Source organism: Panulirus ornatus, chromosome 17, assembly GCF_036320965.1.
Source record: "Panulirus ornatus isolate Po-2019 chromosome 17, ASM3632096v1, whole genome shotgun sequence".
Classification (NCBI taxonomy): Eukaryota; Metazoa; Arthropoda; class Malacostraca; order Decapoda; family Palinuridae; genus Panulirus; species Panulirus ornatus.
In genome coordinates, this window is record NC_092240.1 from 18,443,621 (window position 1) to 18,461,163 (window position 17,543).

The 17,543-nt window shown below is 39.5% G+C and overlaps 1 protein-coding gene across 1 annotated transcript in view; it reads left to right on the plus strand.

The window, feature by feature from the left end:
* Positions 1 to 17,543, plus strand: part of LOC139754592 (inositol hexakisphosphate and diphosphoinositol-pentakisphosphate kinase-like) — a 264,046-nt gene that overhangs the window by 100,921 nt on the left and 145,582 nt on the right. Inside the window, exon 10 of the mRNA XM_071671998.1 lies at positions 2,077 to 2,136. Within this exon, the coding sequence (XP_071528099.1) occupies positions 2,077 to 2,136 (60 nt within the window). The remainder of the gene's footprint in view (positions 1 to 2,076; positions 2,137 to 17,543) is intronic.

Below are 17,543 nucleotides of genomic sequence, written 5' to 3' on the forward strand. Positions count from 1 at the left end.
GATCAAACCACCTCACACCACATATTGTCCTCAAACATCTCATTTCCAGCACATCCACCCTCCTGCACACAACTCTATCCATAGCCAATGCCTTGCAACCATAGAACATTGTTGGAACTGCTATTCCTTCAAACATAGCCATTTCTGCTTTCCGAGATAATGTTCTCGACTTCCACACATTCTTCATATATTTATATATGTATATATTCCTTACATCTTCGATAAAAACTTCACTGCCTCTAGCAACTTACCTCTCACACTGTATACTCTTAACACCTCCACAGAGCATCTCTATCAGCTCCATCATATGCCTTCTCCAGATCCATAAATGGTACATACAAATCCCTGGGGATAGGGGAGCAAGAATACTTCCCACGTATTCCCTGCGTGTCATAGAAGGCGACTAAAAGGGGAGGGAGCGGGGGGCTGGAAATCCTCCCCTCTCGTTTTTTTTTTTAATTTTCCAAAAGAAGGAACAGAGAATTGGGCCAGGTGAGGGCAGTCCCTCAAAGGCTCAGTCCTCTGTTCTTAACGCTACCTTGCTAATGCGGGAAATGGCGAATAGTTTGAAAGAAAAAGAAGAAATCCCTCTGTTTTTCTAAGTATTTCTCACATACATTCTTCAAAGGAAACACTTCGTCCACATTCTCTACCATTTCTGAAACCACACTACTCTTCCCCAATCTGATGCTCTTTATATGCCTTCACCCTCGCAATCAGTACCCTCCCATATAATTTCCCAGGAATACTCAACAAACTTATACCTCTGTAATTTGAACACAGACAGACAAAGTCATCAAGTTTGTCACATCAAATGGGTGATGTTTTGAAATCAACTTTTTTTTTTAAGAGAATTTTAAAGGTAAGGGCACACAGCAGAAAAACAGTAAAGCACAAGACTTATGTATCAGATGATATAAGGCTATTCAGGTAAGGAGTGATGTGGTGTAATCAGCTGCTCGTCAATTACTACAACATATGGCTGAATACCTTGCCATGTACTGCCAGAGAGCAGCATTGTCAACTCTTGAAATATCCTTAGGGTGTGCCAAGAATGGCATAATTTTCTGTGGCTGCATAAACTGTATTCGCTTTTCCTTACATAATCCTATTTCAGACTTTGTAATATTATTATTCTATGTAACATTATGTGGTTAAGTCATATCTCCTTCGTAGGCTAAGCCCCATGAGCATCCATTTCTTTCCTATACTTTCCCATGCTTCTCTCCTTTTCAAAAATTCATATGTTGTTTTCCAATAGTAACAGGCTTGAGGCAGATGCCTGCAGTCAGTGAATGAATGAGGGTGGCTACTGGCTAGTTGTAACCTGTCACTTCACCCATGAACTGCAGTGACATAGGTCTTTGTCTGTTAGAGTATGGTTGTAAAATCACTGTTATCAAGTATCCAGTGGCTTCATATGCCTTATGAGAGTTGAAGGGACTGAATCTTCCTGGACACACACTATTTTCTTGCTAAAATTAGACTTTAACTCTGCCATGGGCAATTCCTTTCTCAGATGTTCATGAGGCTTTGCCTATAATAAAGAAATGGTAATTCATCTTTCATAACCAACACTTTTTGTTACATGCAGTTCCAGGGTTACTGTAATAGCGATCAATATTTCACTGCTTTATATATCTCACATAGGTATGAGTGATGTAAGCATGTAAGTTAAAGTTTTCATCTTCTCCATTCAGATGTAGAAGCTGCTGAGGCATGTGTCACATACATGGTTCTGTTCATGTATTCATAGAATCAAACGTTAGTTGAAAACATGGCTCAGAAATATTTATTTTTTCAAATATGGAATATCCATATTATTTCTCTTTTTTTGTAGATGTTAGCCAAAACTTCTTGATATGTAGTTCCTAGTTGACTTTTTTCTTTATTTCCATATGTCTAATGCAGCTCAAGTCAGTGTCAAATTGATATTTATTTTTGTGATATCCAGTAATACATAATGATTATTTAAATTTACAAGCTATGGTACTTTTAGCCCCTTTTGATGACTAGGAATACCTGTATTATAAATGATGGTTATGAAGGCTGAGTATTAGACACTGTTGTCCCCAGGTCACACTCAGATTGTGGACTGGTGCCTGCAGGACTCCGACGCCCATATCCAATTACACGGTACATGACTGTCTGTGTCTGTCTTTGACTGCAAAAGCTTTGAACCAGCATCAGCATTTATGCATTTATCTGCCCCTCATTAATCTTAAAGAAATGAGGCTATCTGGAAAAGAAGATAATGCATTCACATAGCTGTATTTACAAGTGCATTAATGCATATTCTATGGTATGCAGCTTGCTCACTGATAAGATTAATGATGGTTGATAAGCTTTATCTGTGATTTATTTCCTTTTATGCACCAGTATATTTTGTTAAAGTTTCAAGCATGATAACCCTTTTTATTCCCCGAAAAAATCCTTTACAAAGTAAAACCAGTTTTCAGATAATCAGTAATATTAGATACAACTTCTTCAGATGCTTACTTATCAGTTAAGTAGATTAAGCCATTTACACCAGAATTACTCTGAGAGCTACATCTCTGATTTGTTAATTCAGATTTTTCATTATGTTTGATTAGTTAAATTCAGTATTTTTCGATGATAGTTTTAAATTTTGTGGGTAGTGGATTGGTTAATTTTAGTCACTCATGGGTGCAGTACTGAAGAAGTGAAAGGTTTGCTCTTATTCCTATTTATTGTTCTTTTAAATGATACATTTACAGTGTTGCTTGACTTGGTGATTTGCCACATGTTCTCAAACTTTGCACTTTTGGAAATAGTTTCTAGCTTCCTGTTTATCTAAATTGTATTTCTTCCACATTTTTTTGCTTTCATATATGGTACTTGCATCCCCATTTCTTTATGCCCCCTTTTGAATACTTAGCATGGTAATCAAAGTTGTTCTCAAACAGTTAGGTATGGTGTGGGCATTAACCATCTGTTTCAGAATTCTTTAGCAGATGTTGCAAATTCATCTTTTGAAGATATGGAAAGGTTAATGACTGAAATGAATGGGGAATTTCTCCATGGATCAACCTTTTCAGGCAGGGAAAAAGCCCTCTCATCCACAACAGACTGCATACTTGCCCCTTTCTCCAGAACTCTTACAGTCACCTCCCTAACAACCCCATCCATAAACAGATTAAACAACCATGGAGATATCATGCACCTCTGCCGCAAACCGACATTCACTGAGAACCAATTACTTTCATCTCTTTCTACTCTTACACATGCCTTACATCCTCGATAAAAACTTTTCACTGCTTCTAGCAACTTGCCTCCCACACCATATACTCCACAGAGCATCTCTATCAACTCTTATCATATGCCTTCTCCTGATCCATAGATGCTACATACAAATCCATTTGTTTTTCTAAGTATTTCTCACATACATTCTTCAAAGCAAACACCTGACCCACACATCCTCTACCACTTCTGAAACCACACTGCTCTTCCCCAATCTGATGCTCTGTACATTCCTTCACCCTCCCAATCAATACCCTCCCATATAATTTCCCAGGAATACTCAAGAAATTTATACCTCTGTAATTTGAACACTCACCTTCATCCCCTTTGACTTTATACAATGGCACTATGCATGCATTCTGCCAATCCTCAGGCACTTCACCATGAGCCATACATACATTGAATATCCTCACCAACCAGTCAACAACACAGTCACCCCCCTTTTTTTAATAAATTCCACAGGAATACCATCCGAACCCACCGCCTTGCCGGCTTTCATCTTCTGCAAAGATTTCACTACCTCTTCTCTGTTCACCTAACCATTCTCCCTGATCCTCTCACTTTGCACACCACCTCAACCAGAACACCCTATATCTGCCACTTAATCATCTAACACATTCAACAAACCTTCAAAATACTCACTCCATCTCCTTCTCACATCACCACTACTTGTTATTACCTCCCCATTAGCTCCCTTCACCGATGTTCCCATTTGTTCTCTTGTCTTATGTACTTTATTTACCTCCTTTCAAAACATCTTTTTATCCTCCCTAAAATTTAATGATACTCTCTCATCCCAACTCTCATTTGCCCTCTTTTTCACCTCTTGCACCTTTCTCTTGATCCCTTGCCTCTTTCTTTTATACATCTCCCAGTCATTTGCACCATTTTCCTGCAAAAATCGTCCAAATGGCTCTCTCTTCTCTTTCACTAATAATCTTACTTCTTCATCCCACCACTCACTACCCTTTCTAATCTGCCCACCTTCCACGCTTCTCATGCCACAAGCATCTTTTGCGCAAGCCATCACTGCTTTCCTAAATACATTCTGTTCCTCCCCCACTTCCCTTATGTCCTTTGCTCTCACCTTTTTCCATTCTGCACTCAGTCTCTCATGGTACTTCCTAACACAAGTCTCCTTCCCAATCTTATTTACTTTCACCGCTCTTCACCCCAACAGTTTCTTTTCTCTTCTGAAACCTCTTCAAATCTTCACCTTTGCCTCCACAAGATAATGATCAGACATCCCTCCAGTTGCACCTCTCAGCACATGAACATCCAAAAGTCTCTCATGCACCTATCAGTTAACACATAATCCAGTAATGCTCTCTGGCCATCTCTCCTACTTACATACGTATACTTATGTATATCTCTATTTTTAAACCAGGTATTCTCAATCACCTGTCCTTTTTCAGCACACAAATCTACAAGCTCTTCACCATTTCCATTTGCAACACTGAACACCTCATGTACACCAGTTATTCCCTCAACTGCCACATTACTCACCTTTGCATTCAAATCACCCATCTCTATAACCCGGTCTCGTGTATCAAAACTGCTAACACACTCACTCAGCTGCTCCCGAAGCACTTGCCTCTTATGATCTTTCTTCTCATGCCCAGGTGCATATGCACCAATAATCACCCATCTCTCTCCATCCACTTTCAGTTTTACCCATATCAATCTAGAGTTTACTTTCTTATACTCTATCACATACTCTCATAACTCCTGTTTCAGGAGTATTGCTACTCCTTCCTTTGCTCTTGTCCTCTCACCAACCCCTGACTTTACTCCCAAAAGATTCCCAAACCACTATTTCCCTTTACCCTTGAGTTTTGTTTCACTCAGAGCCAAAACATCCAGGTTTCTTTCCTCAAACATACTACCTATCTCTCCTTTTTTCTTATCTTGGTTACATCCACACACATTTAGACACCCCAGTCTGAACCTTCGAGGAGGATGAGCACTCTCTGCATGACTCTTTCTTCTGTTTCCCCTTTTAGAAAGTTAAAATGCAAGGGAGGGTTTCTAGCCCCCCCGCTTCTGTCCCCTTTAGTTGCCTTGTACTACACGCAGGGAGTGCGTGGGAAGTATTCTTTCTCCCCTATCCCCAGGGATAGGTAAAAAAATCAACCTTGATGGCTCCACCATAGCTGATGAACAAATAATGGTTGTCACATAATGCAGCTTAGATATGCCATGTTGCCATCTTGTTTTGACAAAATATTAGCTTTCTTCAAACACCTTTACTAAGCAGTTGGCAATTGCTCTTTTCCAGTCTTACATGAGAACCACGAGAGTAATGTTTCATACAGACTTGAAGTAAGCAGGCTTTTATTAACAGATATATGTGACAGAGTTAAGAGCTCACTCCAGATTTTTGTCTAGGTTTTCTTACTTAGGGTGATTTTATGCCTGTATCATTATGAAAACAGTACTCAGATGGAATGTCTGCATTTGAAGACTTAGTGCACTGGATTAGGTCAGTTGAATCATAATCATTATTTGTATTCTTATGTATGATGAACAGTAGTGACTCAGTGCAAGACATCTTTTGCAAGGGTGGTGTGTGTTGAGCCAGAAACAGCACCATTATAAAAGTAACAAAAACAAGGGTACCCAGGTAACAGACGGAGTTGTTGACCATAGTTTAGACCAATTCTTATTTGAGAAACATGAATAATCACAAACTTAGGAGTCAGGCACAGTGGTAGATTTTCTGAACAAGAAAAAAACCTGCCATCTACATTAAACAATTACTTTATCAAGATACATCCTGTGGATGAAGGGCTCGAGGAACTAAGTCCCATTACATTTTGACAAAGCAGTATCCGTGACTTCAAAAATACATGCTAATATGTGTTTTGGCCAGGAAAAAATCTGTCATCACTGTTATTTTATATTTTATATTCATCTATTCTTAATACTTGTTATTTTTTGATTTAGTTTCTGAAATTTCTAAATAAGCTGGTTGTAGTCTGTTAGGATATTTCTTGGCATGGGAAGTGAATGTTCCTCTTGGTAAGATTGAGCTGCCTAGGACTGGGACATAGTTTTTGTATTAATACTTGTAAATCCTGTTGTGCTCATAATAGTCTCTATATCATGGAAATTTTCATTCTGGTAAAAATTGGCTTATATGAAAATAGGATATGCACTCCAAAGCTTTTTTGGTACCCATTTTACAGTGGATGTGATAATACAAGTATTCGCCTAGTGTTGTATACAGTGTTATCATTACACTCTTGAAGTCATGGCATAAATGATAATCCTTGCCAGTCTCCCATTGGACACTGATGACTCCTTCAATGCTATTGGTGGTGGGAAGTCAGAGGAGCAGGAGGCTGATGAAATTGCTGAGACATGCATGTAATATTGCAACTCTCACTGATAGTGCTAGTGGTGTTAGCAAAAGCAGTGATGTGTATGTTGGTTGTGATGAAGTTGGAAGAACCCATGAAATTTTGTGTACAATTTTGATTGTTTCACAGCTTATGCATAATTATAGATTTTTGTCTCCTGCATACTATGGTAGACCCTAAGGGACCACTTTGTCCATTGTCATTGTCTTCTTTCCATCTCACCATCAACTGTACATCCATCATTCATTTCTCCATCATCAGGCATCACACTTTAACCTGGAACTTACCCTGGCCTTAATGTGAAAAGGTTAATCACATCCTTGTGAATATTAATATAATTGCTTTCCAGTATCTAAAGAATTGAATGGCATGAGATCCATAACTCTCCTATGGAATTCGTTAGAGTTAGATACTGTACAAAAAGCTTTGAAATGGACTTAACCTGGCTCATGATTTTAACTACTCCAGATATTCCTGAAGCTTTATTCATTTGCTTCCCAGTATCTAGATAGTTGTATGGCAAAAGAGGTATTACCAGATGCTACCTGCATGAGGTTTTGCTGCTAGTGAAAAGTCACTTAGACAAGGCAGTATCTTTGGGAGTACAGTCTCATCAATCAACTTCTTAATCCAAAGGAGTCATCATTTCTCAGCTAAGGAAGTAGTCCAGGAGCATCTTGTTAGAAAGAGGTCCTGGGTAATGCCAGGACATTTTTTTTTTAGAAAGGTCCTGGGGTAATTATAAATAAGTAAATTGATAATGATTTAAGGTCCATGACTGTGCTTTGGATTTCACCTGAATAAGGACCCTTATATAATGCCCTATTTATCTTAAGCTTATCCTTGTTCATGACTTGAAGAAATTTTTCGCTTTGTCCTTGGACTTTCATACAAAAGTTTTTGATATTTTCTAAACAATATTTCCTCTTACTCTGCATTGCTAGCAGTACAAGTGTTCCATGGAATACCAATTTGGTTGTCTAATTAGCAGTGTTTCTTTGAATGTTTTTCAGTTTGAAGCTATGTTCATTTTCCAAGTCAAATTGGTTTAGCTTGCAACCCCTTTTCAGCAATTCATTAGATAGCTTGAGTGTTAACTGGCATTGAACTTCCTCAGTATCTTCAAGATTTTTTTCATCTCATTTTGCTGAGCTAGTAAGTATTTTAAGCTTATCAGATTTTAATTATTTTTTAAGACAATAGTGATTCACTGGCACCTCATGGCTAATTTCAGTAGAAGCCTCCACCATCAACATTGCATCTTAGGTTGTTAGTATTTCTCACTTCTCCCTCACTGCCAGGTAATACAGTGAAGCAGTTTACAACGTCAGGCCAGACAGTTGTGTGTAGCATTAAATGTTGACTCTTCCTCATCTTTCCAGTACTTTTTTATGTTGCTGATTATGATCCAAGTATTTTTTTTTTCCCAAAAGAAGGAACAGAGAAGGGGGCCAGGTGAGCATATTCCCTCAAAGGCCCAGTCCTCTGTTCTTAACACTACCTTGCTATCGCGGGAAATGGCGAATAGTATGAAAAAAAAAAATATGCTTTCAACATTATCAATTGATAGATTACCTTCATGTCTAGTTGCTTTAATTGACCTACAACACTGGTCATTTGGGTTAATTATTAAAGTGATGTGAGAAAGTAGGAACATAACTTTTACATGAGGGTAAAGATGGTTGAGAATTAGAGTATGGTTAGGTATATTTTATCCGCACCAAAAGGTCTTTGGGTGCCATATGTTAATTTTTGCTGTATCTCTCCATCTTCACACAAAGGCAACTCATGAACCCTCTTATTAGACCTTCCGTGGACTGGCTTAGTTGATAGTGATAAATTGTTTAATTTACAAGGATTCTGGCATTGACAGACAAGCAAAAGTTTCCACTTGTAGCTTGTGTCATTGTCACACAAGTTGGTTGAGAAAATTCCTTTGCTGCTTTAGATTCTAGTGTTGTTTTCTTTTACATTGTGGTATAAGTCATTCCTTGCTAATACCTCCCAAAAAGTCATGCTTCATAGGCATTATGAACTTGATGAGGATTGTAGCCTTCATGCTCTGTGATTCCCTTCAGGAGTACTAGAAAAGCTTCTGCAGCAACATATTAAGCTCTTGCAGCCATATTGCTTTAAAATGAGAACCAAAACTACCACTGCACCTGTTAGTGTCTTCTTGGTTGGGAGAAGGGGCTACAACATTTTATAAGGATATACTGGAGGATAAGCTTTTCTTTTGTCAGGAGAATCATACACAACTTGGAAACTTTGATATGAGAAGTTTAAGCAGCATCATCAACTCCATACTGCCTGTTTTATCCATTTCTTTTGCTTCCTTTTTTTGAATACTGACACAATTTCATAGAACTGATATTCTCCCTATTATAGAACAGAGTGCAAAACAATAACAAAATTAGTGATAAAAAACAAATATTCTTTGCTCATATCCGTATTGTTTCATACCATCAGTTCTATCCAGCAAGTCCATTTTCAAAAAATGAATATTCTCTCAGTCCCAACAATTTGACTTATTTTGTGCACATGTTGGCAAATTAATGTGATTCATATCATTATTTGCATGATATTTATCATAACAATAAGGAGAAACATTTGTTTCCTAAATCTTAGCATTTTCTTCTAAGAAGACTTGATCCAAAACAAATTTGGTTTCCAAGATGCATATCATCAAGCATCTCATGATTGGTAAATCAGCATCAGCAGTTAAATGTGTGTAAGACCTCTCCTTTATGTACCATTAGTAAATACAAGGTCCATGCAGACTTTTACATTATTGAAGTGTAATGATGAGATTTTTTTTAAAAAGCTATTATTCTATACAGAAAATGAGTTTTCCACTTACAGCTTCTTCTTTGCTCTACTTTGGGATGCCTCAGTTGGATACTTTCATCCATAAAAAATCATTTCCCATGTTCTAACTTTAGATTTCATTGATTGATTGTCATGAATTTTTGGGACATTGATACTAACATAAAAGTACAAGCCATTTTGTATTTAATGATTTTTGGTCCTTACCAGTTCCAAAAGAGGGGACAAGAAAGGGCCATTTTATAAAGTTATTTATAAGTATGATTGTAATATGGAATGTCACATGTTTTATTTTGAACCATAGAAGTGATTAGTAACAGTTTATGGATCCTAACCTTAAATGAGAAGGTATATGGGGCCAGTTTTCAAAAATGCACAAAAGTGAGAAGGGCTCATGCAGTTTCAAAGCTTCACTACAGTCAGAAGCAAGGAAACATATGCTTCTGGAGGGAAAATTTCCTTGATGGGAATGTACTCCCATTTATCAAATGATGATGATACAGCTTTTCCAATGGTGCCTTTTCAGTCATGATGTAATCATAAACAGACAGTTTGGTAATATGTTTTTTAATGCAATCCTGAAATTACCTCTGTGTATGGTATGAAGAAGGAGCTGTACACTTATTGAGCCCCATCTCTTGAACTTTATCCTCTATTACAAGACTTTTTAAACTTTTTTGTGCTGTCAGCATTCATCACAAAGCTTATTCCATTCATCCTTTACGCTGGCACTATAAAAGCACTTCTTTATGTCGTTTTGAACTTTTTTCTTACATAGCTTCTTTCCTATATAGTTTTTTGTATAAGCATGAGGGATATTCCTTAGAAGTATTTGGGCTAAGGCCATCTAACCCTATGTCATTTTGATGGGAACACTGGTTCCCCCCCCCCCCTCTCTTGTTATCCTTCTAACCAGATAGAGGCCATTTATCCAATGTCACACACTGTCTTGACATAAAATTGTAATCATTATTTAGACTGTAGAGACAGTTTTTGCATGTTTATATATCCCTAAAAATTGTATATTATAATTTAGACTGTAGAGACTGTTTTTACACACACACACACACACACACATATATGTATATATATATATATATATATATATATATATATATATATATATATATATATTTTTTTTTTTTTGCTGTATCCCGCGTTTGCGAGGTAGCGCAAAGAAACAGATGAAAGAAATGGCCCAACCCACCCCCATACACATGTATATACATACGTCCACACACGCAAATATACATACCTACACAGTTTTCCATGGTTTACCCCAGATTCTTCACATGCCCTGATTCAATCCACTGACAGTTTGAAGAAAGCTAATATTTTGTCAAAACAAGATGGCAACATGGCATACCACATCGATCCAATTCACTCTATTCCTTGCCCTCCTTTCACCCTCCTGAATGTTCAGGCCCCGATCACACAAAATCTTTTTCACTCCATCTTTCCACCTCCAATCTCCCACTTCTCCTCGTTCCCTCCACCTCCGACACGTATATCCTCTTGGTCAATCTTTCCTCACTCATTCTCTCCATGTGCCCAAACCATTTCAAAACACCCTCTTCTGCTCTCTCAACCATGCTCTTTTTATTTCCACACATCTCTCTTACCCTTACGTTACTTACTCGATCAAACCACCTCACACCACACATTGTCCTCAAACATCTCATTTCCAGCACATCCATCCTCCTGCGCACAACTCTATCCATAGCCCATGCCTCACAGCCATACAACATTGTTGGAACCACTATTCCTTCAAACATACCCATTTTTGCTTTCCGAGATATTGTTCTCGACTTCCACACATTCTTCAAGGCTCCCAGAATTTTTGCCCCCTCCCCCACCCTATATATATATATATATATATATATATATATATATATATATATATATATATATATGTATATATTTGTATATTTTTTCTATATATATATATTTTCTTTTTCTTTTAAACTATTTGCCATTTCCCACGTTAGTGAGGTAGTGTTAAGAACAGAGGACTGGGCCTTTGAGGGAATATCCTCACCTGGCCCCCTTCTCCGTTCCTTCTTTATTCATTCCCATCGCCACCTCGCCACACATGAAATAACAGCCCGCTCCCCCCTCATGTGTGCAAGGTAGCACTTCGAAAATACAACAAAGGCCCCATTCATTCACACTCAGTCTCTAGCTGTCATGTAATAATGCACCTAAACCACAGCTCTCTTTCCACAGAACTTTCCATGGTTTACTCCAGACGCTTCACATGCCCTGGTTCAATCCATTGACAGCACATCGACCCCGGTATACCACATCGTTCCAATTCACTCTATTCCTTGCACAACTTTCACCCTCCTGCATGTTCAGGCCCAGATCACTCAAAATCTTTTTCACTCCATCTTTCCACCTCCAATTTGGTCTCCCACTTCTCGTTCCCTCCACCTCTGACACATATATCCTCTTTGTCAATCTTTCTTCACTCATTCTCTCCATGTGACCAAACCATTTCAAAACACCCTCTTCTGCTCTCTCAACCACACTCTTTTTATTACCACACATCTCTCTTACCCTATTATTACTTACTCGATCAAACCACCTCACACCACATATTGTCCTCAAACATCTCATTTCCAGCACATCCACCCTCCTGCGCACAACTCTATCCATAGCCCACGCCTCGCAACTATACAGCAGTGTTGGAACCACTATTTCTTCAAACATACCCATTTTTGCTTTCCGAGATAATGTTCTCAACTTCCACACATTCTTCAATGCTCCCAGAATTTTTGCCCCCTCCCCCACCCTATGATTCACTTTGCTTCCATGGTTCCATCCGCTGCCAAATCCACTTCCAGATATCTAAAACACTTCACTTCCTCCAGTTTTTCTCCATTCAAACTTACCTCCCAATTGACTTGACCCTCAACCCTACTGTACCTAATAACCTTACTCTTATTCACATTTACTTTCAACTTTCTTCTTTCACACACTTTACCAAACTCAGTCACCAGCTTCTGCAATTTCTCACATGAATCAGCCACCAGCGCTGTATCATCAGTGAACAACAACTGACTCACTTCCGAAGCTCTCTCATCCAGAACAGACTTCATACTTGCCCCTCTTTCCAAAACTCTTGCATTTCACTTCCCTAACAACCCCATCCATAAACAAATTAAACAACCATGGAGACATCACACACCCCTGCCACAAACCTACATTCACTGAGAACCAATCACTTTCCTCTCTTCCTACACGTACACATGCCTTACATCCTCGATAAAAACTTTTCACTGCTTCTAACAACTTGCCTCCCACACCATATATTGATGATACCTTCCATAGAGCATCTCTATTAACTCTATCATATGCCTTCTCCAAATCCATAAATGCTACATACAAATCCATTTGCTTTTCTAATTATTTCTCACATACATTTTTCAAAGCAAACACTTGATCCACACATCCTCTACCACTTCTGAAACCACACTGCTCTTCCCCAATCTGATGCTCTGTACATGCCATCACCCTCTCAATCAATACCCTCCCATATAATTTACCAGGAATACTCAACAAACTTATACCTCTGTAATTTGAGCACTCACCTTTATCCCCTTTGCCTATGTACAATGGCACTATGCAAGCATTCTGCCAATCCTCAGGCACTTTACCATGAATCATACATACATTAAATAACCTTAACAATCAGTCAACATTACAGTCACCCCCTGTATTGGAATAGGAATATCTTGATCAGACGCAAAATTGTCATCCTTTCCAAGGGTAAAGGGGAAGAGTGGTTTGGGAATGTCTTGGGAGTAAAGTCAGGGGTTAGTGAGAAAACAAGAGCAAGGGAAGGAGTAGCACTACTCCTGAAACAGGAGTGGTAGGAGTATATGATAGAGTATAAGAAAGTAAACTCTAAATTGATATGGGTAAAACTGAAAGTTGATGGAGAGAGATGGGTGATTATTGGTGCATATGTACCTGGGCATGAGAAGAAAGATCATGAGAGGCAAGTGTTTTGGGAGCAGCTGAGTGAGTGTGTTAGTGGTTTTTATGCACGGGACTGGGTTATAGTGATGGGTGATTTGAATGCAAAGGTGTGTAATATGGCAGTTGAGGGAATAATTGGTATACATGGGGTGTTCAGTGTTGTAAATGGAAATGGTGAGGAGCTTGTACATTAAAGTGCTGAAAAAGGACAGGTGATTGAGAATACCTGGTTTAAAAAGAGAGATATACATAAGTATACGTATGTAAGTAGGAGAGATGGCCAGAGAGTGTTATTGGATTACATGTTAATTGATAGGTGCTCGAAAGAGAGACTTTTGGATGTTAATGTGCTGAGAGGTGCAACTGGACGGATGTCTGATCATTATCTTGTAGAGGCGAAGGTGAAGATTTGTAGAGGTTTTCAGAAAAGAAGAGAGAGTGTTGTGGTGAAGAGAGTGGTGAGAGTAAGTTAGCTTGGGAAGGAGACTTGTGTGAGGAAGTACCAGGAGAGACTGAGCACAGAATGGAAAAAGGTGAGAACAAGGACGTAAGGAGAGTGGGGGAGGAATGGGATGTATTTAGGGAAGCAGTGATGGCTTGCACAAAAGATGCTTGTTGCATGAGAAGCGTGGGAGGTGGGCAGATTAGAAAGGGTAGTGAGTGGTGGGATGAAGAAGTAAGATTATTAGTGAAAGAGAAGAGAGAGGCATTTGGACGATTTTTGCAGGGAAAAAATACAAATGAGTGGGAGATGTATAAAAGAAAGAGGCAGGAGGTCAAGAGAAAGGTGCAAGAGGTGAAAAAGAGGGCAAATGAGAGTTGGGATGAGAGAGTATCATTAAATTTTAGGGAGAATTAAAAGATGTTCTGGAAGGAGGTAAATAAAGTGCGTAAGATAAGGGAACAATTGGGAACTTCAGTGAAGGGAGCTAATGGGGAGGTGATAACAAGTAGTGGTGATGTGAGAAGGAGATGGAGTTATTATTTTGAAGGTTTGTTGAATGTGTTTGATGATAGAGTGGCAGATATAGGGTGTTTTGGTCGAGGTGGTGTGCAAAGTGAGAGGGTTAGGGAAAATGATTTGGTAAACAGAGAAGAGGTAGTATAAGCTTTGCGGAAGGTGAAAGCCGGCAAGGCAGTGGGTTTGGATGGTATTGCGGTGGAATTTTAGTTCTACTGGGTACTTATTTGGTAGGCTCTTCAGGGTCTGCTAGATACACTCTTCCGAACCTTTTGCCCACTATCTAATTTCTACAGTCATTCTGAGAATTTCCTATCACCCTGCATTTGTTTATGTTCTTATTTCTCTTGCCTACCAGCCAAATCCTGTAGGGATATATATATATATATATATATATATATATATATATATATATATATATATATATATATATTTTTTTTTTTTTTGCTTTGTCGCTGTTTCCCGCGTTTGCGAGGTAGCGCAAGGAAACAGACGAAAGAAATGACCCAAACCACCCCCATACACATGTATATACATATGTCCACACACGCAAATATACATACCTACACAGCTTTCCATGGTTTACCCCAGACGCTTCACATGCCCTGATTCAATCCACTGACAGCATGTCAACCCCGGTATACCACATCGCTCCAATTCACTCTATTCCTTGCCCTCCTTTCACCCTCCTGCATGTTCAGGCCCCAATCACACAAAATCTTTTTCACTCCATCTTTCCACCTCCAATTTGATCTCCCTCTTCTCCTCGTTCCCTCCACCTCCGACACATATATCCTCTTGGTCAATCTTTCCTCACTCATTCTCTTCATGTGCCCAAACCACTTCAAAACACCCTCTTCTGCTCTCTCAACCACGCTCTTTTTATTTCCACACATCTCTCTTACCCTTACGTTACTCACTCGATCAAACCACCTCACACCACACATTGTCCTCAAACATCTCATTTCCAGCACATCCATCCTCCTGCGCACAACTCTATCCATAGCCCACGCCTCGCAACCATACAACATTGTTGGAACCACTATTCCTTCAAACATACCCATTTTTGCTTTCCGAGATAATGTTCTCGACTTCCACACATTCTTCAAGGCCCCCAGAATTTTTGCCCCCTCCCCCACCCTATGATGCACTTCCGCTTCCATGGTTCCATCCGCTGCCAGATCCACTCCCAGATATCTAAAACACTTCACTTCCTCCAGTTTTTCTCCATTCAAACTCACCTCCCAATTGACTTGACCCTCAACCCTACTGTACCTAATAACCTTGCTCTTATTCACATTTACTCTTAACTTTCTTCTTTCACACACTTTACCAAACTCAGTCACCAGCTTCTGCAGTTTCTCACATGAATCAGCCACCAGCGCTGTATCATCAGCAAACAGCAACTGACTCACTTCCCAAGCTCTCTCATCCCCAACAGACTTCATACTTGACCCTCTTTCCAAAACTCTTGCATTCACCTCCCTAACAACCCCATCCATAAACAAATTAAACAACCATGGAGACATCACACACCCCTGCCGCAAACCTGCATTCACTGAGAACCAATCACTTTCCTCTCTTCCTACACGTACACATGCCTTACATCCTCGATAAAAACTTTTCACTGCTTCTAACAACTTGCCTCCCACACCATATATTGATGATACCTTCCACAGAGCATCTCTATCAACTCTATCATATGCCTTCTCCAGATCCATAAATGCTACATACAAATCCATTTGCTTTTCTAAGTATTTCTCACATACATTCTTCAAAGCAAACACCTGATCCACACATCCTCTACCACTTCTGAAACCACACTGCTCTTCCCCAATCTGATGCTCTGTACATGCCTTCACCCTCTCAATCAATACCCTCCCATATAATTTACCAGGAATACTCAACAAACTTATACCTCTGTAATTTGAGCACTCACTCTTATCCCCTTTGCCTTTGTACAATGGCACTATGCACGCATTCCACCAATCCTCAGGCACCTCACCATGAGTCATACATACATTAAATAACCTTACCAACCAGTCAACAATACAGTCACCCCCTTTTTTAATAAATTCCACTGCAATACCATCCAAACCTGCTGCCTTGCTGGCTTTCATCTTCCACAAAGCTTTTACTACCTCTTCTCTGTTTACCAAATCATTTTCCCTAACCCTCTCACTTTGCACACCACCTCGACCAAAACACCCTATATCTGCCACTCTATCATCAAACACATTCAACAGACCTTCAAAATACTCACTCCATCTCCTTCTCACATCACCACTACTTGTTATCACCTCCCCATTTGCGCCCTTCACTGAAGTTCCCATTTGCTCCCTTGTCTTACGCTTTTTATTTACCTCCTTCCAGAACATCTTTTTATTCTCCCTAAAATTTAATGATAGTCTCTCACCCCACCTCTCATTTGCCCTTTTTTTCACCTCTTGCACCTTTCTCTTGACCTCCTGTCTCTTTCTTTTATACATCTCCCACTCAATTGCATTTTTTCCCTGCAAAAATCGTCCAAATGCCTCTCTCTTCTCTTTCACTAATACTCTTACTTCTTCATCCCACCACTCACTACCCTTTCTAATCAACCCACCTCCCACTCTTCTCATGCCACAAGCATCTTTTGCGCAATCCATCACTGATTTTTGCTTTGTCGCTGTCTCCCGCATTTGCGAGGTAGCGCAAGGAAACAGACGAAAGAAATGGCCCAACCCACCCCCATACACATGTATATACATACGTCCACACACGCAAATATACATACCTACACAGCTTTCCATGGTTTACCCCAGACGCTTCACATGCCTTGATTCAATCCACTGACAGCATGTCAACTCCGGTATACCACATCGCTCCAATTCACTCTATTCCTTGCCCTCCTTTCACCCTCCTGCATGTTCAGGCCCCGATCACACAAAATCTTTTTCACTCCATCTTTCCACCTCCAATTTGGTCTCCCTCTTCTCCTCGTTCCCTCCACCTCCGACACATATATCCTCTTGGTAATCTTTCCTCACTCATTCTCTCCATGTGACCAAACCATTTCAAAACACCCTCTTCTGCTCTCTCAACCACGCTCTTATTATTTCCACACATCTCTCTTACCCTTACGTTACTTACTCGATCAAACCACCTCA